This window comes from Miniopterus natalensis, chromosome 7 (assembly GCF_054644295.1).
Source record: "Miniopterus natalensis isolate mMinNat1 chromosome 7, mMinNat1.hap1, whole genome shotgun sequence".
Classification (NCBI taxonomy): Eukaryota; Metazoa; Chordata; class Mammalia; order Chiroptera; family Miniopteridae; genus Miniopterus; species Miniopterus natalensis.
Genome location: NC_142087.1, coordinates 59,834,154 through 59,857,095, shown reverse-complemented (window position 1 = coordinate 59,857,095; position 22,942 = coordinate 59,834,154). Strand labels below are relative to the sequence as shown.

General features: G+C 46.1%; 1 protein-coding gene across 1 annotated transcript in view; it reads right to left on the bottom strand.

The window, feature by feature from the left end:
• Nucleotides 1–14,861: 14,861 nt before the first annotated feature.
• Nucleotides 14,862–22,942, bottom strand: part of SLC14A2 (solute carrier family 14 member 2) — a 48,021-nt gene continuing 39,940 nt past the window's right edge. Inside the window, exons 16-19 of the mRNA XM_016225039.2 lie at nt 20,720–20,867; nt 19,941–20,075; nt 18,798–18,847; nt 14,862–15,914 (exon numbers count right to left, since the gene is read on the bottom strand). Of these exons, the coding sequence (XP_016080525.2) occupies nt 15,714–15,914; nt 18,798–18,847; nt 19,941–20,075; nt 20,720–20,867 (534 nt within the window). The 3' untranslated portion in view covers nt 14,862–15,713. The remainder of the gene's footprint in view (nt 15,915–18,797; nt 18,848–19,940; nt 20,076–20,719; nt 20,868–22,942) is intronic.

The window sequence follows — 22,942 nt, the reverse complement described above, 5'->3', positions numbered from 1 at the left end:
AGTTCTGAAATGTTGGGAAACCGAGGGATCCACGGCTGACAGCCAGGCCTCAGGATCGTGCCCTCGGCCGAAGCCACGTGGCTTGTTCATCTTCCGGAGTGTGTTCGAAAACTGAAGCATTTCCTTCCGGGTTCACAGCGTTCGTAAACCAAAATGTTAGTCGACGGAGGCATTCGAAAACCGAGGTGCCACTGTATTGTGATATTGTTCTGGCCAGAAGAATATACCTAAGGAGCTAACAGTAAAGGTAGAACAAGATCCCTACTGTACAGGACAAGGCCCGACAAGCCCGCCCAATAATTACCGCCTCCCCCTGAGTTCCCACAGAAAGAACAAACCAGTCACGCTCCGGCCACGCATAACCCCATTACTCATTGTAAGACATTGTGTTTAAATCGTCCCTTTTGTGTTGCTAAAGGTCCCCCTTGTTTCCTGTAACAAAGCTGACAACCTAACAAATTCTTGGAAACCCCTTCACCGCTGTGCCTTTGTGGTTACTGAGCATAAAATGAAGGACGAACTAAGGATCGGGGCTGCAGTTCGGCCCTCACGTGGGTGAGACGCCGCAACTGTAGCCGCTGGCCAGCTAATAAAGGCTCCACAATTCAAACACAGACTCTGGTGGTCGTCTGTCGCGCGTCCCCCCAGAACAATATCGCCCCAAACTTACGCAGTTGAACTTTAGTTTATAATTAAGCCATGAAGAAGGAAAAAAGATGGGATGGCACCACCATAGCAAATGGGGCTTTCTGCACCAGGGGGCTGGCCAACTGTGAGAGGTTCTTGGCAAAGACATGAGCCCCCAGAGGTTGGGTGGGATGGGTTGAAGCCATTCCCAGCCAGGCCCCCGGATCCGGGGTTACTCAGGGGGCATCACGGAGAGGGCTGGAGGTATGTGCTGAATAAAGCGAGGCCGCCCTCTGGAGCTCAGGAGTGGCAGCTGGCTCCTCACGGCTGGTTGTCCCAACTGGAGGCTTCATTACCGCCTGATTGAAGGACTCTGGTTATCAGAAGTGCTCCCTATCACCATCCCCCTGCCTTCCACCATGGGCAGCCAAGAGCCAGAGAGGGACTGAGTGTCTCCACCCCCGCCCCCCTTGCCTGTTTCCCCTGTGCTGGGAACTGAGACGGACTAGTTCCCACGAGACTTGTGCTTCACCCACCAGCTTCTCACTTGCCTCACTGATTAGCAGAGGAGTTGGACGGATTCTCAGTCTTGTCTGCACGCTGGAATTACCTGGGGGGAAGGGGGGCTTTTTAAAAATGCTGAGGGCGGGTCTTTTTCCTGGAAAGTCTGATGTAATTGGTTTGGGTATGAGAGCGGTAAAAGTCCTCTTGGTGAGTCCAACATGCAGGAAAGGTTGAGAACCACTGGGCTGAATCTAATCCTAATTCCTCACCCTCCAAAATAAGACAGTGTGTGTCAGGGTGGGACCAGGTGGATTTTGGAGTTTGACAGACCAGGTTCAAGTTCCAGCCAGCCATAACACCCCTGGGAAAATTACTTCACCTTTCCAAACCTTAATTCCATTAAGAAATTTATGGAGGGCAATAATACGTACCTTGCCAAACAGAAAGATTAAACAGGATCGGGACACATGATAGGCATCCAAGCAAAGGTAACCTTTATTATTATTCCTTCGTAAAGCAGTTCCTACCTCTGAATTCCTTATTTCTGCCAGTGGTGCTGTCATTATCCGAGTTCTTAGGCTCAACAAATGTTTGATGAGTGAGCCCTGGATGGTAGATCTGACCATCTCACCCATGAAGGAGAAGGGAAGGTTTATTTCATTCACTATTTTTCAGGTTCTTAAGTCTTCCCAGTGTGGTCCACAGACCAGTAGCACCCACATTCTTGGGAAGTTGTTTAGAAATGAGGATTCTCAGCCTCACTCGGACCTTCAAAATCAGAATGTGCATTTTAACCAGATCCCCAGGGGGTCTGCATGCGCATTTAACTTTGGAAAGAACTGATCTCAAGCATCCCTGTCCTTGAAACTTAGTGAAAAGGAATGAATTGAAGCCCCTGGAGTGGTGACAGCTTACAAATTCCAGTGTCTCTGTTGGAGACACCATGGAGAGTCCAAGTGAGTCATGGTTACTTTCCAGCAGACAGCGTGGAGCAGGCTGTCACACGCTGGGCCATGCTGGTGGATGGCAGAGCTCTAGGCACGGCCTCATCATTCCATTAGGCTCCATCAAGCCACTCCATCAGGTTCCACCCTCTGCCTGGTGCTAATTGCTTCACATGGGCTGGGTGAGAGCCTTACCGCCCCCAGTCACTATGAGAGATTACCACAGGTCACGAGAGGGTGACGCTTGCACGCATAGGGACAAGCCACTTCCTGCCCAGGAAGCCTGGTAAAGGCTCCTATGGTCCAGCCAGAGGCCACAGGACGGACACACCCTGCACTTCAGGAGTGACCCCCATACCCAGGGTCTTGGGGATGGTCCCTACGCATTTTCCTGGTTGGCCTCCAGAGCTTGGTTCTCCATCTTAGATTTCTTGGCCTTTTTACGCAGGACCTTTGCAATGATCTCCGCACCCCCACCCCAATACACAACTCCTTTGCCCAAAAGGCAAAACGCCCTGTGTGGAACTGTACTTTCTATAGCCTGCACTGCAACAATAGAGATGTTAAATACACTGTTCAAATTACATTTGCAATTCCTCTAACCCCAGGGCAGGGATAGGTAAATCTCTTCCATTAAGGCTCCTCGTGGGAAGGTGACTCTTCAGGCTAGGACTGCAATCATTGGCAGGGTGTTTCTCTTTGCCTCACAGCATTGATCATTAGTTGCGATTACAAAATTGTGTGAGTACTTGCTTCATCTAGTTTGCCCACTAGAACGCAAACTTCCTTAGGGCAGAATCTGGGCTGGTTTTGTTCATAGCTGTAATGCCAGTTTCAGGCTCAGTGTCTGGTTCGTAGAGATTCAATAGCTATTCATTGAGTATATGGCTGAATAAATGTGATTCTCTGGAGACTTGAAGGGTTAGGGTGAGTATTTGCACAGTACTGAAATAGATGTGTGTGTGTGCGTGTGTGTTTGGTGTGGCAAGAGGGTGGAGATGAATTTGCCCCAAATATAATCCTCCGAGCAGGCTACAGCATTATGACCGAGACATGTAGTCCAGGGGGCAGTGCTCTTGCCATCTGGAACACACCAGATGACCACTCCTACCATAGGTCAATCAGCCTTGGGGATGAAGCACCCAGCACTCCAGCTTTCTGGTCAACCATACTCAAAGGCTTTGGCTTGCCTCTCCGTGTGTCCTAAAACTGGGGAGGACTGAGCCCTAGCTCCAGGTATGCAGGGTGCTTGGTTCTGTTAGGATAAGAAACTTGGGCTCAGAGGCATTTGACAAACTCCCCAGGCCTCACAGCTAATAAGTGTTTTTCTTAGCGGTTATGCACTCTCATGTGATCCGGCGTCATTTTGGGAACCAGTGAGGTGGGGGACAGGTCTGAGACCGGGAGACTAGGCCTCAGGGGGACAGCCTGCAGTGGAAAAGGGGAGCAGAGGAGCCTTGCGTGCGTTTTGGAGGTGCTCTGGCGCCCTCTCGCGGCAATCTGTATCATAAGCCCCAGAAGAATAAAAAATGCTTAGCCCGCCTGAGTTAAGTGATCATTCACACAGGATGTGTCAGCACGCAAAAGGCACAGCAGCAGGCAGTGGAGATGCCAAGGAAAAGGAAGGGAAGATGGTAAAGATGATCCGGCTTGGTCCTAAGTACCTGTCAGCCTCTGCCGCTCATCTCTTTGTAGACACCTTGGCTCTCTTCCTTGATCCGAGGATGAGCAGCGGCTCTCAAATGGGTGTTCACAGAATCACAGGGCAGCCTTGGAGAGCAGCCTCTGGGCTCCAGCTCCAGGGTTTCTGATTATTAGGTCCGAAGGGGCCCCAGGGTCTGCATTCTTAAACCACATCCAAGTGGTTCTGATGCAGGTGGTTCTTGGACCACACTTTCAAAAAGCCATACTGTTTAATGTTAATATTTAGCTTAAAAAAATGAATTCTTTAATCATAAATTAAAAATATGGTTCCCAAACCAGTTGCTAAAAGGAATTCAGAGGCACTCACAGGTCTTATTTCTGTTCTGACCTGGGAAAAGATGAAACATACAACTCTACAAAACACTTATTTCTCAAAAAGCAAAGTTAAACATCTTAACAGAATTCAAATGAATAATTTGAAAAGAGTGCATCCAAAACTTGAGTTCCTTGGAAGTGTGCTTCTGGAGATGTTAGTAAGTGGGCACATAGAAAGCCTTCTCTGATAAGGCAAGGATGACAGCCTCGCTGAAGCATGCCGGCATTAGAGTCTTCGAGAAGGCCACAACAGAGAAAGATGCTTAACTTCATTTAGCTAATGCACCTGGATCTTGTTGAATCGTGTGACTTTTTTTCTTTTCTTTCTTTCTTTTTTTTTCTTTTGGTTACACGTTTATTAAGGTTCATGATAGACCAGTTTGGGAAATACTATCCTAGAACAATAGGAATGTAAATTAAATTTTTTTCTGGGTTCTGAAAATAATTCTTATAAGTGGGAAAGAACAGTCTTTTCAATCAGTGGCTCTGGGACAACTGGATACTCACATGCAAAAGATCGAGAATTCTACCTCTCATCGCATACATAAGCTACCTCAAAACGGATCAAAGAAAGACCTAAATATAAGGGATAAAACTAGGAACTCTTCGAAGAAAAGTCTTCACCACCTTGGATTAAGCAGTGTTTTTTTTTGTTGTTGTTTTTTTTTTAGATATGACACCAAAAGCACAAACAACAAAAGAAATAATAGATTAATTGGGCTTTATCAAGATTAAAGAAAAACTTTTGTGTTTCAAAGGGAAAAGACATCCCATAGAGTGGTAGAAAATATTTTCAAATCATATATCTGATAAGAAACTTGTATTCAGAATATGTAAAAAACTCTTACAATAATAATGAGACGAATAACCTAACTTTAAAAATGGGCAAAATATTTGAATGGATGTGTCTCCAAAGAAAATATACAAATGGCCGACAAGGATATGAAAAGATGCTCAACATTAGCCACTAAGAAAATGCAAATCAAAACCACAATTAGATATCACTTCCTACCCACTGGGATAGCTAGAATCCAGCTAGAATCAAAGAAGACATAATATAAGTGTCGAGGAGCAGGTGGAGAAAATCAGGGGCCATGTCAGACGACGCAGTCACACTGGAAAACAGTCTGACAGTCCCCCCAAAGGTTAAACATATAGTTACCACATGACTCAGTAATTCCACTCCTATGTACAGATCCAAGTGAAACGAAAACACACAGAAACTTATAATAAATGTTCATAGCAGCATTATCACAATAGCCAAAAAAAGTGGAAACAATCCAAATACGCATTACTTGATGAGTGGATACAGAAAACAAGGAACGGCAATACAATGGCTTATTACTTAGCAGTAAAAATAAATGAAGTGCTGATCCACGCTCCAGCGTGATGAACCTTGAAAACGCTATGCTAAGTAAAAGAAGCCAGTCACAAAGGGTCACGTGTTATATGGCTTCATATACCTGAAATGTCCAGATTAGGCAAATCTATGGAGACAGGAAATAGATTAGGGATTACCTGGGGCTGAAGGGGTGAGGGAGTGGGGAGTGACTGCCATTGGATGTGGGGTTTCTTTCTGCCAATGAGTGCAGGGTTTCTTTTGGGGGTGATGAAAATATTCTCAACTTAATGGTGGTAATGTTGCAAAATTCCGTGGATGTGCTAAAAACCATGGGTTGTATGCTGTAAGTGGGTGAATCGTGTGGTATGTGAATTATATCTCAATAGTTGTTGTTAAAAAATCCTCTAAGTTCCTCCTCCATAGAGGCAGTGGAACGATCTTGAAAGTTATATATGAAAAAGAATCTTTATTTTTAAATTGAGTTTTCAAACTAAAAGAAGAGCTGCTTGCTGCCCAAGCTGACATGGTGAGAGGGACATAAAAATACATTCCTGGAAAAGAGAATGGGAAACATTATCCTTGGACTAAGTCTGCTAATGTGCCCAACAACACTTCAGGCAGCTCAGCTGAGAGTATGAACAGCGTCTCGCCTTACAGTTTCCAGAACACATGCGATCCTCAGAGCAAACTCCTCGCTTGCTGTGGCTATTCGGGGTCTTTTGTGGTTCCACATAAATTATAGGATTAATAATTTAATCCTAGTTCTAGTTCTGTGAAAAGTGCCTGATATTTTGATCAGGATTGCATTGAATCTCTAGGTTGATTTGGGTGGTATGGACATTTTAACCGTGTGATTCTTCCCATCCATGGGCACGGGACAGGGTGGGGCACAAGCAGGTTTACGGTTGTCCCCACGGAAAATAATACAATAATTAATAAATAATGACACAAGAATGAACTCTGTGTTTTGTGTACTCACAGCCGTAACCCTACTTTGCCCCACCCCTATACAGGCTCCCATTTATTTATATCTTCTTCAGATTCTTTCTTCAATGTCTTATAATCTGCTGAGTACAGGTCTTTTACCTCCTTGGTTAAATTTATTCTTAGGGATTTTTTTTTTTGGATACAATTGCAAGTGGCTTTGTTTTCTTAGTTTCTCTTTTTGATAGCTCATTATTAAAGTATAAAATGCCACTGATTTCTGAATATTTATTTTGTATCCTGCTATTTTACTAAATTCATTGATCAGTTCTAGTAGTTTTTGTGTGGAGTCTTTAGGGTTCTCGCTGTATAGTATCATGTCATCTGCAAACAATGACAGTTTTGCTCCCTCCTTTCCAATCTGGATGCCTTTTATTTCTTCTTCCTGTCTGATGGCTGTGGCCGGGGCTTCCAGCACTGTGTTGGGTAAGGTGGTGAAAGTGGACACCCCTGTCTTGTTCCTGGTCTTAAGGGAAATACTTTAATTTTTCCCCACTGAGTATGGTGTTAATTGTGTGGGTTTGTCGCATATGGCCTTTAGTATGTTGAGGCATGTCCCTTCGATTCTCACTTTGCTGAGGGTTTTTTTTTTTAAATTATAAATGGGTGCTGGATTTTGTCAAACGCTTTTCCCCCATTTATTGATATTATACGATTTTAAACCTCTATTTTGTTCATGTGGTGTATCACATTAATGGATTTGGAAATATTGGATCAACTCTACATCCCAGGAATAAATCTCACTTGATTATGGTGTATGATCTTTTCAAGGTATTGCTAAATTCGGTTTGCTAATATTCTGATGAGGATTTTTACATCTATGTTCATCAGGGACATTGGCCTATAATTTTCTTTTTTATAGTGTCTCTATCTGGTTTTGGAATCAGGGAAGACCAGCAACATTGCCATCACTTGGGAACTTGTAAATTGTACCATCTCAGGCCCCACCTGTGGCCCACTGACCCAGAATTGGCATTTTAACAAGATCCTCTGGAGTTTGTGTGCATATAAAAGTGTGGGAAGCATCACAGCTTAGTTCATTTGATTCTCCCAGCAAACCCATGAGGCTGTTGCTGTTATTACTCCCATTTCATGGATGGTAAAGTGGAGGGCAGCCGAGAGAGATCACTTGATGCAAAGTCATGGAGCGGATACAGCCAGCCGCAGGGCAGGGACTGGAAGCGGCTCTGTGACACCCCAGCCCTCACCGTCACACTCAGACACTGTTTTCCTCTCCCCATGGAAGCCCACCCAGCATCCCCTTTCTTCCTTCAGACAACAGTCTCAGGAGCCCAAACATCAACTGAATCAAGCTGCAAGGATTCTGGCGCCCAGCAATATGTTCAAACCCAAGAGTATGTTGTGTCCACATAGTTAAAAGATGAAGTCCCTGGCCGCAGATTTTGTCACCTTGTCGAGGAAGACCCACCCAGATGAAACAAGCAATACCAGACACTATAAAAGGAAGGGTTAAATTGTAGGGTCAATATCACATTGTATATTGAAACTACAGTTTTCTTAAAGAATATGAAAGCTGCTAAAAATTTATGCTGAAGGTAAATTGAAGTTTCTTAGGGGATAAATGCACAAAGCATTTATATTTCCTTAAGTTGTGCCAGACCACAACGCGACCCTTTCCCTCAGTGTCGGCAGTGACCGTGACACCCACAGGCTCTTCTCTGAGTCATTTGGGGACAGCTGTGATAGTGGGGAAGGGTCGCACAGGCCCTCCTTGCCACACCTGCTCAGGCCACCTGCCCAGGCCACGCTGTAAATGACGTTCTGGTGGGTCCTTCTGCCTCAGACAGACTCCTCAAGAAGCAAGGGGTGGAGAAAGGAGTGAGAACCGCCCCTGTCCCTATCCCACCCCCGGCCACACCAAGCAGTTCACAGAGGGGTGGAGCCTTGTCTCACTATCAAAACTCACCTATTGTTTTCTCACCACCAACGGTCTACTGTTTGCCCTCTTTCCGTTCCAGGGCCCCCTGGCCCCCATGCCTGCTCTATGCATTTCTCTGTGCTGTTTTCCTCCGTCTCCTTTGCCTCTTAGCTGTTTCTCTGGGCCGGCCTTCCTGCCTGCGGTCTTGGTGGAGCTCCCTGTCTATTTGTCCACCTGCTGTCACCGCTTCCCCACCCCTTTCACTTTCTGTCCCCACCCTGAGGCAGCCCATCCTGTACCTGCTCACACAGCATACCTGCAGCCTCTTACCCGGAGCCACCACTCTCCTCCAGGCCAGCGGTGCCCATAGGGCCAGGGAGATGGACCCCAGACTGAGAGCAGCTTGGGGCAGAGGTGCCGCTGACAGTCTCACTGCTTTACTCTTCCTTTCTGGGTCAAGGCCGCCCACTCAGCCGGCGTCAGGGGCCAATGTAAAACCTTGCCTGTCTGCTCAGCCTACTGGGCCGGATGTTTCCTGTTAGTGGTTTCATTTCCTTTATATAGCCTCCTTGGGTTCAGGACTGGGGCCAATAACACTGAGAAAGAGGTACCCTTCACTTTTGAGGATTCTCTGTGCTTCCCGTGGGCTCCCCTCCTGCCTCCAGGTGCCCAGAGCCACTCACTTCACCTATGTCAAGGCCACTATGTCAAGGTGGATTAAAATCCACCTGGGGCTGAGGGTGGCGACGGCTTAACAGTCGGTAGGAGTGACTGATTAGAGGCAGGCTGAGGCCCAAGAAACAGACACCATCATTGTTTGCAACCCTGGCTGCACACAGAAACCACACTGGGAGCTTTAAAAATACCTGTTCCCAGGCCCACTGCTGACGAAATTGGTCCTGGAGAGGCCCTGGGCAACAGAATCAGGGGATCCTAATGCAGCCAGGACTAAGCGCTGCTTCGCAATGATCTTGAAGTCTGGACCTTGATCCAGCAGCATCTATATGATCCATGAGTTTGTTAGAAGCTCAGATTCTTGGCTCCACCCAGAGTTACCAAATCAAAATCTTTGGAGTTGAGGTCCAGAGATCTGTGTTTTAATTTAATAAGCACTGTAGACGGTTCTTATATGCACAAGAGTTTGCAGACCAGTGCATTCCTGCACTCAACGAAGGGAGCAGGGATGACTGGAGGCAGCATCCTATTTTTAAGTCTACTCCGGTGGTTCTCCAAAGGTGGTCCCTTGGACTGGCATCAGCATCAGCATCATCTGGGAACTTGTTAAAAATGTAAATTCTCTGGTCCTTTCCCAGACCTACTCAATCAGAAACTCTGAGGATGGAGTCAAGCAATCTGTTTCACAAACTTTCTAGGTGATTCTGACGCATGTTCAAATTCGAGTGCTCCTGGTCTATTATTTACCTGCCTTACCTGAGACCATCGCATGATTTGGGTCCCAACAGTGGAAGTTCTGTAAGAAAAGGATGATAACAGAGGATGTTTGGAGAGGCTTGAAGTTATTGCCCATACAATGATGAAATGCTTAGGGTTAGATGGCGTGTCCATTCTGAGGAGTTCTTTCCCTGAACACTGTTCAGGGAATCTGTGCTGGGAGGAGGCTACAGGCCGGAAGCTTGGGAAGCGAGATTCAGCCAGCTGGCCTGCCTGAGATCCCATGTCTATGGTGTGTGTGTGGTTGGGCGTGTGAAACAGGTCTCCAGTTCCAGGCAGAATGAGTGAATGGGCTCTGTAGAGGGAGAGAGAATGGGGATGGCGGTGTTTCAGTCAGTTACTCAATCAGTTATTTCTTGGGGCTACTACGTGCCCATAGTGGGCTAGGTCTATGAAGAAAGGAGACAAAAACAACTGTGTGTGTGTGTGTGTGTGTGTGTGTGTGTGTGTAGATATACTTATATACAGGGTGGAGCCAAAGTAGGTTTACAGTTGTGAACACACGGAACATAAGAGTTTATTCTTGTATTATTATTTATTAATTGTATTATTTCCATACTAACAACTGTAAACCTACGTTTGCCCCACCTTGTAGATGGGTGTATATGTGTGAATGCATAAGGCAGGTGTACACACACATGCGTGTCTACATCTGTGTATATAGCATGTGTGTCTATACCTATGTGTATATGTATGCATGCAGGTATATGGGGGTGCATGTGTGTTGTGTGTATGTGCGAGTGTGTCTATTGCAACCACTATCCTCACAGGACTTGCGATCTCATTGGAGAGAAAAGGCCCACATAATGGAAACAGAACAACTGTGTGGTGCACTCCATGGTAATGACTTCAAGGGGCCTCTGGGAGGTTCATTTTGAGGAAATTTTCCTAAAACAACTGGCGCTCTGCTCTGATGAAGTAAGAAGGGGAAGGAAAGGGATAGCTCAAATGGTGAAACGAGGCGCAGCCTTAGTGTACCCCCACTTGGATAGTCAGCCAGTCCTTTTCTTAGCATCTTAGAGCTAAAATGGGGTTCTGATCTGGCCCCTCTGGCCCTGAACACTCACATTTTAAAGAAAACCCATGAGATGACGCCCGGGCCCTGCTGGGTGTTTCTGGTCACTGGGCCTGCCTGGGAATCGTGGGTAAGAGGGTGGGCCCCTCTGTCCCCCCGTGCTGGTGGGCCCCGCGGCACGGGCTGGTTACGTTACCTGGCTCCCATTTAGCCTGCACAGCCACACTGCTTCTAGGCGGGTAGGATCCTCTTTTTGAGATGACAAGTTGCCGGCACCGAGAGAGCAGCTTCCCGCCAGTAGTAACAGAGAAGGGCTGGATTCCAACCAGGTTCCTCTGGTTTCAAAGCGTGATCTTTCCACAGTGCCCCTGTTTGTCTCCCCAGGTAGGTTTCATGACTGTGGGAGTGTATGTGAATGTGTCATCTTTGTCTTAGGTCCTTGCTCTTTCTGAACTCAGTCTATATCCTGCATCTTTTATGTTCACGAATGTGTTTTCTTTCCCACCTTTCCATAATTTCAACAACAACAAATTTCCCCTTATTTCCACATTTCATCAGAGATTTAAAAACATCCTAAAAGCACAAATAAATACATATGTTCATTACCATTGTTACTCTGGGGATTAAAGTGTTCATTTAATTTGGAGGCAAAGTGCAGAACCTTTTTTTTGTATGTAGTGTGTTTCAAAAAAATGTGTACACATTTTAACAGCTGAGAGCTCAATTGATGTTTCTTTCTTTTCAGGTTTAACCCATTGGAAAGAATAATTATTCAAAGTGTGTATACATTATTTTGGGACACCCTGTGTACATAAAACCACTTTGTAGTGTGGCCCGATGCTTCCAAATGCTCGTGGAGGCAGAACAGAGCGCTAGGGGCTTTACAGATGGTCTCTGCCCCAATTGTGGGCTCACTCGGACACTGACAACCAGAGCCTCTGATGGGCAGAGCAGAGCACACACTGTGCCCCGCCCGTTACACATTTGTTGACCGGAGAGTTGAGCTGATCCTGTGGCTTAGTCCCTGCATGTTATCTTCATTGGTCTCTCCAAGACTCCTCTCTTGAATATATGAAAGTGTGTCTGTCTTTTCATTTTTACACTCTACTCTCTTTTCCCCTCAGCATTTCAATGTGCCTTTTTTGTTTGTGTGCGTGGGAAATACGTATTGTAGTTTTGTGTGCACTTGTTTTTAATTGATGCCAACGGTATTTATTATAAACATAGTCTTCTTAGTTTTACCCCAGCACTAAATTCTTAAAATCTATCTTCATCACTACATGTGTGGTACTGAGAGTCTACCTGCTGGGTAGGACTCCACGGTGTGTCCCACTCACTTTGCCTCTGCGCTTTCCTCCAGCCCTCTGCACCATGGCACTGGGGTGAGCAGCCTTCCTGGGGGCCCACCTCGGACATGGGGGATACTTTCCCTGGGAATTTCTAGGTCACAGGGGGTGCTTATATTTATCCTGAGGACCTGTTCTCCGAATGGCTGCGCTGGTCAACTTCGCATTAGCATAATACATGGTCTAGTTTGTAAATATTCTGCGTGCTTAAAAAGAATATATGTTCTCTGTTTTTTTTTGGGGGGAGGGGGCTGGATGTGAGTGGGAAGATGTAGAATCTTACATGTATATTAATTCTATTGTTTAGATCCCTGATATCTCTGCTCATTTTTTGTTCTCTTGATGTATCAGTTTCTGAGGCTCTGGTAAAAGCTTAGCTACAATGACTGATTTGGTTATTACTCCCTGCATTTCAGTCAGTTGCTGCTTGATGCATTTTGAGGCTGATTGTTTAGTACGTTTGTGTTTATAATTATGACGCACTCTTGCCCTATTGCTTATTTACATCATTCTTTGCTCTTTACCTTTTTTTGCCTTAAATTTCACTTTTCAAGCTATTATGGTTGATACCTTAGGTTTCTTTTCGTCCATACTTGTTTAGTGTATCTTACTGCATCTTTGTATTTAAATATTTTGTGTCTTTCTGTTTCAAATGTGTTGCTTACAAAGAGCAAATTGTTAGCTCTTTTTAAAAAATAAAAGTACAACCCTTGCATCTCTGTCTTCCAGTGGTAAATTTAATAGTTAACATTTTTTTTTTTTTTTTGTCAATTATTGTCATATTATGACTGATTTCTGCATTCTCTTTATTTTTTGTACTTACTATCTTTTTTAGGTGACTTTCTAGAATTCTTTTCTCCTTTTCTGCTTTCCATTGGAAAGAAAATTTTCTTTTGGCTGAAAATTTATATTTCTAATTTTGTTCTCGTGGTGGTTGCCCTTATCACCCATGCTTTTTCCTCCCTGTGGCCTTTTTAAACTTATCAGCTCATGTACAAGCTAAGTCCTCTAACTGCCTCTCCTGCCTCTTTTGTCTCCCTCCCCCTTCCTGCCATCATTCAATATTCCAGTTCTAGGTTGTTATAGGCATATTTCTTCCATTTCCCTCCTTTGGTCCTATTAAACAATGGGCATTACCAAGGTATTGATCACCCTACAGTATTCTCATGTCTCTAGTAGCATTTCCTAGATTCATATTTTTCTATTTGTAGCATTTTCAGTGTAGGACTCTGTGGGTAAATCTTCGGAGGTCCTTCTATGCCTGAGGATGCTTTTTGTATGTGCAGTGGCATCCATATAGGACTGCTGGATTGAATCTTCTGGCCCTAGTTTTTGAGACTCTGGTTAGAAGCCTTGCAATTGTCCTGGTAAGCTGGCTATCTGGGGGAAAGGGCCTGATCTTTAGTTTGCCAATTACTGTGGTATAAATACTCCTATCATGGCCAATTTCAAGCCACCCGTGTGATTTCACTGAATGTGGCCTTGGGATAGATGCACTCATGTGCACCATCAGTTCTCAGGAGCTGGCACGAGTTGGCTCCCTCTCTCCTCTGTTGATGCCCAATTGAAGTGCTGGAATAAACTTTTGTGGTCATCGTATATTTTCTTAAGTCAAATTCTTTTGTCTTGTCTATTTCTGCCTTGCTTGTTAGCCTAGGCCAACTCAATTTGCTTTATAGGTGAGGATATTGAAATACTTAGAAGAGCTAAAGGGATTTGTTAGTGGTCAATAATCAGAAAGGCATGCATGTGGAGGTTTCCTGCTCTTAATAAAACCGAATTATAACACTTTGGTGGAAAATGCATGAAAAGTGGTATTTTAATAGTTCTATGTCATCACTTAGAGGTTCTGGGGCAGCTGAGTGAGCTGTGAGCATAAACAGTCTTCTGGTGAAATTCCTGGATGCTTAATCCTCAGAGAGCCATAACTCCATCGTCATTAAAATACAGCCTGAGACCTTCTTGACCTCAAGGTGTGACCACAAACTCAGAAGTAGACTCTGGAGTGTGACTCTCTCCCCTTTCCTAGGTGGGAGATTTATTTCCAGTAAGAAGTGTTCCATTTTCCTGGAGAAGTTGTAACTGGATAGATATGACCTGGAAGACAAATGGGCAGCCCAGTGGGCTGGCAGATCATGGCCGGGATCTCAGGGCAGGCAGAGAGAAGAAAAGAGAAGTGTGGGCACCAGTTTTTCCTAATGATGGATTTTAGTCAAATGTAATTCTTTCCTTAAAGCTGCATTTCTGGAGGGTCTGTTCCCTCCCCTTGCCTCTTTCTTACACCCCCATCTTGTGTGCTCACCCCATCATGCTAAACTGGAAGTGTGTGAGATGAGGGGATCCCACAGAAGGGCTATAAGAGGTTCATCCACACTCCTTTGGGGGATGGGTGGGAAAGCTGAGCCACCTGGCTGCCCCCAAAGGGGTCCTGTGGTTTAGGAGCTCAATGCTACAACCAGAGTAATTAAATAACAAAAGGGTCTGGACCTGTAATTTTGAGGGTGCAAGACTAAAAAAATATGCCCTAAAAAGTGAAATGGGTTAACAACCTAAACTTTAACTCAAGCAGAAAAAATGTCCACTGTCACTCTGTATAACAAATCACACCTTCTCTTGAGAAGTTTGCACTCATTCTCATCTCATTTCAGACACATGCTTGACTGTGGGAAACCCCTCAAGTGGGCAATGTGTGGACAATGTGAGTGAGCTGCATTTCAAGAAAACCTTGATACCAACTTGCAAACTTAACAGTTTAATGAGGGTTATGTTTGTGTCTATTACAAAAGGAAGCACGTTTAAAATATGATTTGCATGTTGAAGATCAATTTTCATCCTATGACATTTCCAGAGATATTTCTGTTAGGTAAAGAAAAGCCCATTGGGATTTCCAACCCCAAGTCTGGAGAACATCTTCTCATGACTCAAGAATAAATCTCCATAGATCATTAAAACTGTTCTGCCTCTTCTCCAGGTAACCCTCCATCTCTTACTTAACTCAAAGTCATTACTTGCTGGTCATGTTGATTTCGACAGTTTACAGAAGAAAGAGATGAATCAACACTTCTAAGGTGGAAGGGATGACAGAGTCCCTCCCTGTCACAAAACCAATAAGAAACTGAGGCTGAGACAGGGGATGGATTCACTCAGGACTGTAGGAGTTCACTAGTGTCAGAGCCAGGGCAGAAGCAGCCCTTTTGCCTGCTAGGCTAATGCACATTTCCTGACACTGTGAATCGCTGCATTAGATGACTGAGTTGGATGACCATGTCACCAATCTCTGTCCCCTGCTTGGTGAGTTCTCGTCAGGGATGTGGCTTATTTTGCAGAAGAAGGAAACTTCCCATTAAAGGAAGCTCTTATGGGGCGAGCTGTGCGCAATCTAAACTAATTGTGTCTTTGATAAGTGTTGTGCTTCTTAGGACAGAGAGGTTCCTGAATGGCGACTACACAATATTTCCCTGTGCTTGGTAATCAGTGGCGTTAGGCTTGCTTGGAGGAGAGTTACGGACGGACGGAGGAGAGGTGAAGTGGCCTTCAGCCTGGGGACCTGCACAACCTGCTGAAGGCTGAAGTTACAGTGACTTGTTTTGGAAAAGGCAGCTTAGGAGACATCATAGGCCTGGTACTTTGTTACGGTTGATGCTCTTCTGTTTTTCTCCTGGGACAGGTAATAGATCCGGTTGGCCTCTGGGTAGGTGACTTTGCTGAGCGGAAGCTTGTAGATGGCCGGGTTGTTGGTCGTCAGGAGCAGGAAGGTGAGTGCCGACAGGCAAAAAGGCCAGGTGCAGGGTGGTAATCCAAACTGGGGGGAGAGCACAGGAGAAGCCGTGGTTACGTCACACGCTGTGCCCATGTCCTCAGCCCTAACCAAACACCTCCAGCCTGGGTAGGGGAGGGGATGCTTCGTGGGCATTGGTGGGAATAATACTTAAGTTATGACCAATATAAATAAGATCGTGCCAGTGGCGTCAGTCTGCAGTGTAACAGGTGAACACACGTACTTCGAAATGCAGCCACCGGAGCCTATTATAATATGCCTTTATGCAGGAGGGATGCTTTGTTTTGGGTTATCCGGGCAGCCCATACCTCCAGCTCAAGGAACTATGGCCACCCCTGCCTTCTCCCATAGGCCCTGTTGAAGGAATGGCTTTGTTGTTCAAGGCCTTTTTTCTTTAGTCACAGCTGACTGGGCCAGAGACAGACACCGGGCTCAAATGCAGCTTCCCCTAGGCAGATGTCCTGGGAGCAGAATCCCTCTCTTGAGAATTTGAACTAGGAGGCACAGAGACTGCATCCAGAGGCTCTTGGTCTGGGTGGCCATTTGGGGGCTGTGTGTAGCAGCAGAAACCCACCCAGAGAGACACAGGAGAGAGGCAGAGATGTGACACCCTAGTTCCAAGACCTGCAGTTGGACAGTAGCTACCTCTCCTCAAGGCTCTCCCATTCCCAGCTTCCTTTCTCATGATGTTGGCATGTTTCTTATTCCTTAAGATTCCCTGAAGCTTTTAAACACCCCTCCCCACTCTTTGTTTGAGGTAAGTTGAATGGATACGTTGCTAACATAGAGTCTGCAAGTTCAGCTATGAGGCAGATCAAAGCATGCCCCCTCTCCCCCAAATATCATTTTATTATAAAGAATAAAGGCCTCAGGTAATACATGGGGGTAACAATACCAGTCCTGAGAGTTCAAAGATGGCTCTTTTGGTGGGGACTAGCCGAAGAACAGAGACAGCCTGGTACCAGAACTGCAACTGTAAGGAACACCCATGAGTGATGAATTCCACTCAACGAGTCTTTCCAAAGCCCTGCTAAGACTGCACAGGGCGTTTGGGGAAGGATCTCCTTCGAGTCCTGTAGCGGGAAAGATGTGGAGTTCCATAGACCCAGATCCAAATCTCAGCTCTGATCGCCTTGTTGTAGTCATTCTATTTTTCTGAGACCCATTTCATCAATAATAAATTAGAGGTAATAATATCTACTCAGAGAGTTGGTGCCTAGAGCATAGCACATACTCAATAAATGGCCCTCAGTTTGTGGTCATCATCAGAGGGTGGCAGAGTTGAAGACATGGGCTGCACAGACATGGGCCAGTTAGAAAGCAAAAGAGGCAGCTCCTAAGTGCTCTCTCCTGTGGAGGGCTTGAATGGATTCTCAAATGTCGCTCAACATTTGTATATCCACAAGGGGATTGGAAAGTCCTTCAGAGTGTGTTATTAGCCTGCACAATTTTGTATCCCTGAGACTGGATAGTCGGCACACAGAAAGTAAACTTGAATTTGTTTTGAAAAATATCTAAACTGAGTGCTATAACCTGTAACTTCCCTGCAGCAGAGGAAAGGGCCAGTGATCCTATAGATGCCAATGAACAAGAACCAAAGCCTCCTGTTTCACATCCTTTGCAGTACTGTGTCCAAGGAAGGCACGTGACATGTGCTTATTGGATGGACAGTTGGGAGAATTGATGAAAGCAAGAAAAGACGGGAAAGCCTAGAGCAGACAGGGGCCTCAGAGGCTGTGCTCCATCCACTTGTCCCCAGTCAGTGTTTCTGATGGCCAGCTAGTTAGTTTCAACTCTAATGGTGGAGCTCACTGCCTTAGGGTTTCATTCACTCAGCATTTCTTGAGCACCTACTATATGCTGGGCACTGTAATAGGTACTAGAGATAAAGATGAGTTTGTGACTGGGCCCCTGTTCTGAAGGAGAACACGGGCCGAGGGTGGAACAGGACCGATGTGTTTTTGAGTCATCGCAGTACTTATATGTCACATGTTGTAGCAGACGCATGTACAAAATTTGATAGGGCTCAGAGGAGGGACTTAGCCCACTGGGGGACACAGGATGGTATCAGGGGAGACTAATTCTATGCTTAGAAAATTCTTTTCCACGCTAAATTCAAATTGCCAATCTCACTAAGGAGGTATTTAGGCAGGTGTGAGTAGAACGCCCACCTCCATCTCTACCCGCAGGACCAACTGGACTTTTCCTGGTTGCCCATATGAGGAGTGCCCTTGAACCCTTATCTAAGAGGGGGAGGCATCGACTGCTGGCTGAGCCCTGAGCACCCTGTGCTGGGGCCTGGGACCCTCCCTGTGTATGAGGGGGTTTGGGGCTGGTCATGTGGTGCCTCCTGACCTCACACACCACCCTGCCTTGGGGCTCAGAGAAGGGGTCCTTGGGTTGCTGCATGTGCCCATAGCCACAAGTTCTAGCTTCTCCCAGGCAGGACCGGGGCTTGGCTCCCTCTCTTCCCAGAGCCTTTCCTCGGGTCCCTGACACAGTGCTAGTTACTATGGACAAACAGCTGGTCCACAAGCTAGGTGGGCAGATGATCTATAAACATGCAAAAAATTAAATAATAAAGATGGAAAACTAGTTCTAGAGGATGACAGAACCAGAGTTCTATCAAAAAAGAGTGTGATTTATAAGATAAGGCTCTTGAAATTTTTCTTCTATAGATAGTTCCCCTGGCCCACTGACGAGGGGATCAAACTAACCGACTCTTGACATTTGAACTTTTGAGACCCAGCTCCTTCTGTCCAGCAGGTGCTGAGGTGAGTAGTGAGATTTGAGCGAAGAGGGATGAATTGGGGAAGGCTTCCTGGAGGAGGGGTGTTGTGTTGACTTTGGGGAGACGAGGGAATACCAGGAAGGGTGTTGTGGACCATTCTTAGCTCACGGACTCACCACAGAGAACATGTTGGCCAGGGCAGCGCCCAGGTAGGCTGCAAACAGTGCTGCAAAAGAACCAAGCAAGAGCCAGTGACTGACGGCGCCTCAGGCTTCGTCCGCGTATATTCCCCCCCAGACGGTGGAGCCACACACGCTCTCTCTCAGAGCAGAAAACTGAGTTCTGTTTCCGTCGCATGGCAGCTTAGAAAAGTGTTAAATTCCATGCAGATGCTGGCACACTGAAGGCAGCAGATGAACTTTGTTAAAAGGGGCCAGACTTGAGTTGTTACGGTTCTCTTGGGTCCCACCACCTTGCTTTCTAGCAAAGGAACATTTAGCGGCATAAACCATAAATGAAAATTTTACTATCCAGCCGAGACGAGTGAATCCCAGGACTCCCTGCTGGCATATTTCATCACAAGTTATGAACATAATATGGGTTTCCAGGGAGGAGCAGCATTCTGTGAACTTGAGGAAGACCAAATATGCCGACTGCCCTGTCTCCCAGGCTCTGCGTGGGGAGGGCACGGCCAGGCTGGCCACTGGGAAGAGCCAAGTGCCAGCTATTGGTGAGGTTCTGTGAAAATGGGTCAGCGTAATTGGGCTTTGCTTCTGAACCTTTGGTTTCTCAGCTAAAAGCATCCCAATTGTTCTTAGGATGTTAATGACAAACTATTACTAGAGAGTTACCCAGTGCCCAGAGGGTAGTAACCTGACCACATTCTACAGTTTAAGCATTACTGGAAGGTCCTACGGTCAATGTTTGGGTGCTTAAAGTTAATCTCTGTATGTGATGTAAATCACCCAACTCCAAATATAAAGATAAATTTGCACAAGAGTTGCTCTGTCAATGAGTTCTAATCACTAGCCAGGAAAGTAGCAATCACAGGAGACAGCCACAAGCAACAACCAAACAAGCACAACTAAAAAAACATGTCTTCACGTGGCTGAACATTTTGTGTCCATTAGAAAGAATTTTTAAAATATTCATCAGGAAACAGTCATTCAAAACAGTTTTCAATAAAAACCCTTTTATAAAGCAAACGATCCTCCCATTTGTCTTTGAAGAATCTGCAGAATTTTCACAGGGTGGTTTTCCTTGCAGGGCTAGACGAGCCATCTGTTTTGGTGGGAAGGGGATTCATTGATACCACTTACCACAGGCGATGGCAAGGAGGTGCGTCTGCCAGGTGATGACGTAGAACATGCCCCCGATGGCGATGCAGGCGAGCGTGCTGTTGAAGCCACACAGGCCGAAGTAGATGGACTCAAAGGGCGTTGCGATCGTGAGAGCTGCGAGAGAAGGCAGGCATCCCTGCTGGGTTTGGGGTCCCCCAAGGCTCACCTGCCAGCCCTGAAACCCACCATGGTCCTCAAAACCCAGACTAGTTATCCTCTTAGGCATTTATAAGAAAGAACTTAGGATTTTATTCAGTGAAAAAATACCTAAAGGAAACAAATGGCCATAGAGCCACGTGAACATTAGTGGGGAAGCTGTTATGGTAGAAGAGACCCTTTGAGTAGGAACTCTGAAGTCTGATTTAAACAGTCCAGAGACAGTCCTTTCCTGGCCGAGAAACAGGACGACATCTAGTTCTTCATCGATATCTTAACTTTCTCTAACAGAAAAGACATCCTTTTATCATCATTAAATATAAGACTTAAAATGTTAACACGCCTGGAAGAGCCCCCTCCCAAACTTTAAATTTATACTAAGGTGTAAGTGACTAACACCAAAGCTCTTCTGGAGGGCAGATTTTGCTCACAGGAGCATAGGGCACTGGCACCCATAATAGAAAAAACATGGTGCAATAGAAGGAGGGAAAGTTTACGGAAACAAGCAGGTGAAGCACTGAAGACACATATCACTATTTTCTTTGGAGTCAGCCCCAGGCGCTAACATCCTTATGGCCCATGAATAAGAAGATGACACTAACCTGCTAGCATCCCCATGGTGGATCCAATCGCAGCGTGCAAGCAAATAAGAGGTGAAGCTATGAACAAAGCTATGAGGAAGATGCCGCCAGTCCAGGGGTTATCGCAGCCATACACTTGGCCGATTCCAACAGGGATGGCTCTCAAAAGCTGTGGGTATCACAGGCAGAGACAACTTTAACCTTGGCTGGAAAAGATTTGGTGCCAAACTCTCCACACTAGCATTTTGCAGCAGGTTTCCAAGATATTCAAATAGGTTAACTCTAAAAGGAACATGAGCTTTGTTGTTTTAACCTTGAGCTCTTGGAACATGAAGGGGTTGGGATGTTAAGTGTCCTTGGTCTAGACACATGAGTGTAAGGCGGTAAGCCCTCAGGGAAGAGAAACAGGAAACTTTTCAAATGAAGGTATCACTCATTAGAAAAATAGTGGATGTCTGATCAAAGTTGGGGTTTTAAAACTCTCTGGTAACCTTTTTGAAGCTAAAATGATGACTAGAAGGCTAAAGATGAGATGGAAAAAAATGGTCCTTTGTGTTTTCGAGAACAACATGTCTGGGCTGTGGTCATGTTAGTCCATCTGGGTGAGCAAGTGGACTAGTGCCCACAGGAGAGCCCCGAGAAGGCATCTGATAGACGAGCGCCCTGCTTGCACCAGGCTTCCATGTATCCCAGGGGTCGAGGGCCTGTCTGTGCGTGACAGAGGGTTTGAGGGGGTCAGGGGCCAGGGCCTGTGGGCGCTGGCACATGTGCTCTGGATTTGGGAAAAGGATCCTCCGCAGGCAGCCTTCCCCGGTGACTTGGATTGGATCCTGCGTTTTGGGAGTTTAGCCAACGGCCCTTGAGCTGGGAAAGTGTTTAAGGGCAAGACTCTGGGCCAGGCTGGGATGCACTGGGGTTCATCTCACCTCTTGGGCAGTGAGCTGAGGAGAAGCAGAGTGTGTGTATATATTATGATGAGGCAACGCCCACACCCTCTGAGAGGACATGCTCCCTGGGGGTGTGCGGAGACAGGAGGACACTGCAGGAGCCTGTGGGCTGGCCTAGAGGGCTAACCCTCCAGGCTCAGGCTCCTGTGACCCCAGGAACAGAAAACAGAATAGGGGCTCAGGTATCACCATGTGGGGGAAAGGCAGGGTATTCAGGAGTTTAATGGAGAGGCAGTGACACTGGTCAACTTCGTCCCCAGCTGGTCCCACCCTCCGGGGGGCTTTCCAGGAACACAAGAGCAGAGGAACCCATGGGTCTCAAAACTGCTGGGAGTTTTATCTTCTCTTTGACATTTACCGCCTGTGTTCCCAAGACTCCAGGCTCTAATAAGATGGTCGAAAGACAAAACATCTTCATCATTACCGTAATCCATTCAATTATCCAGGAAGTTATTTCTAAAGAACAACCGCCCCAAACTGAAATTTTCTTTCCTGGAACTTTGGGGGGTTTTAAAGTATTTGTATAGGATTTCCTTTTTTTTAAATTATTTCTCCAAAATTCTTAGATAGCATTTCCATTGAAAATGTGGCATGGAGAATGCACAGTATCTTAAATTTAGCTTTTATAACATCATCTCCCTGTAGCACACTGATTAGAGTAATTTTGCCTCCCAAAGACATTGCTGGGGTCAACAGCATGACAGGGAAGCCGCAGGAGTGAACTGCCAACTTGTCACCTTTTCTCACCTCTGGCTCATGAAGGTCCTCACACACGCATGCACACGCACACACACACTCACACACATACATACATGCACACGCACACGCACAAATCAACAAGGATGGGGCTAACACGACTATTTCTCTTCCTAAATGATGATTGTGCACGTGTCGGGCCCTGTCTGCTCTGCCCTGCGGCTGCAGACTATGAAACGCTACGAGAAACGAGGCAACATTAGTTCTAAAAGTTCTTTCAGCAAGGGCAGGCGGCTTCGTGGTTAGATGATGAATTGCCAATAATGAAGTTTCCGAATGAGCCCGGTCTTGGGGGGGCGGGGGGGCTGCTCAGTGTAACGGAAACCGGGGTGGTGGTGGCTCAGAGAAAACGTGTCCACTTAGATAAGGCGGCTAATGGGCTCATTTCTCCAGGCTGATTTAATGCTCTTAGCGTAGCTTCTTATTAATGATCTTGGCAGACTGCCAGCGGCCAGCGTTATGTACAGGGCCCCTGTCGGAAACTTGAAAAGCTCCGTTATGCTCGCGCGTCTTAAGGGAGGAACACCTGCGCTCTCCGACG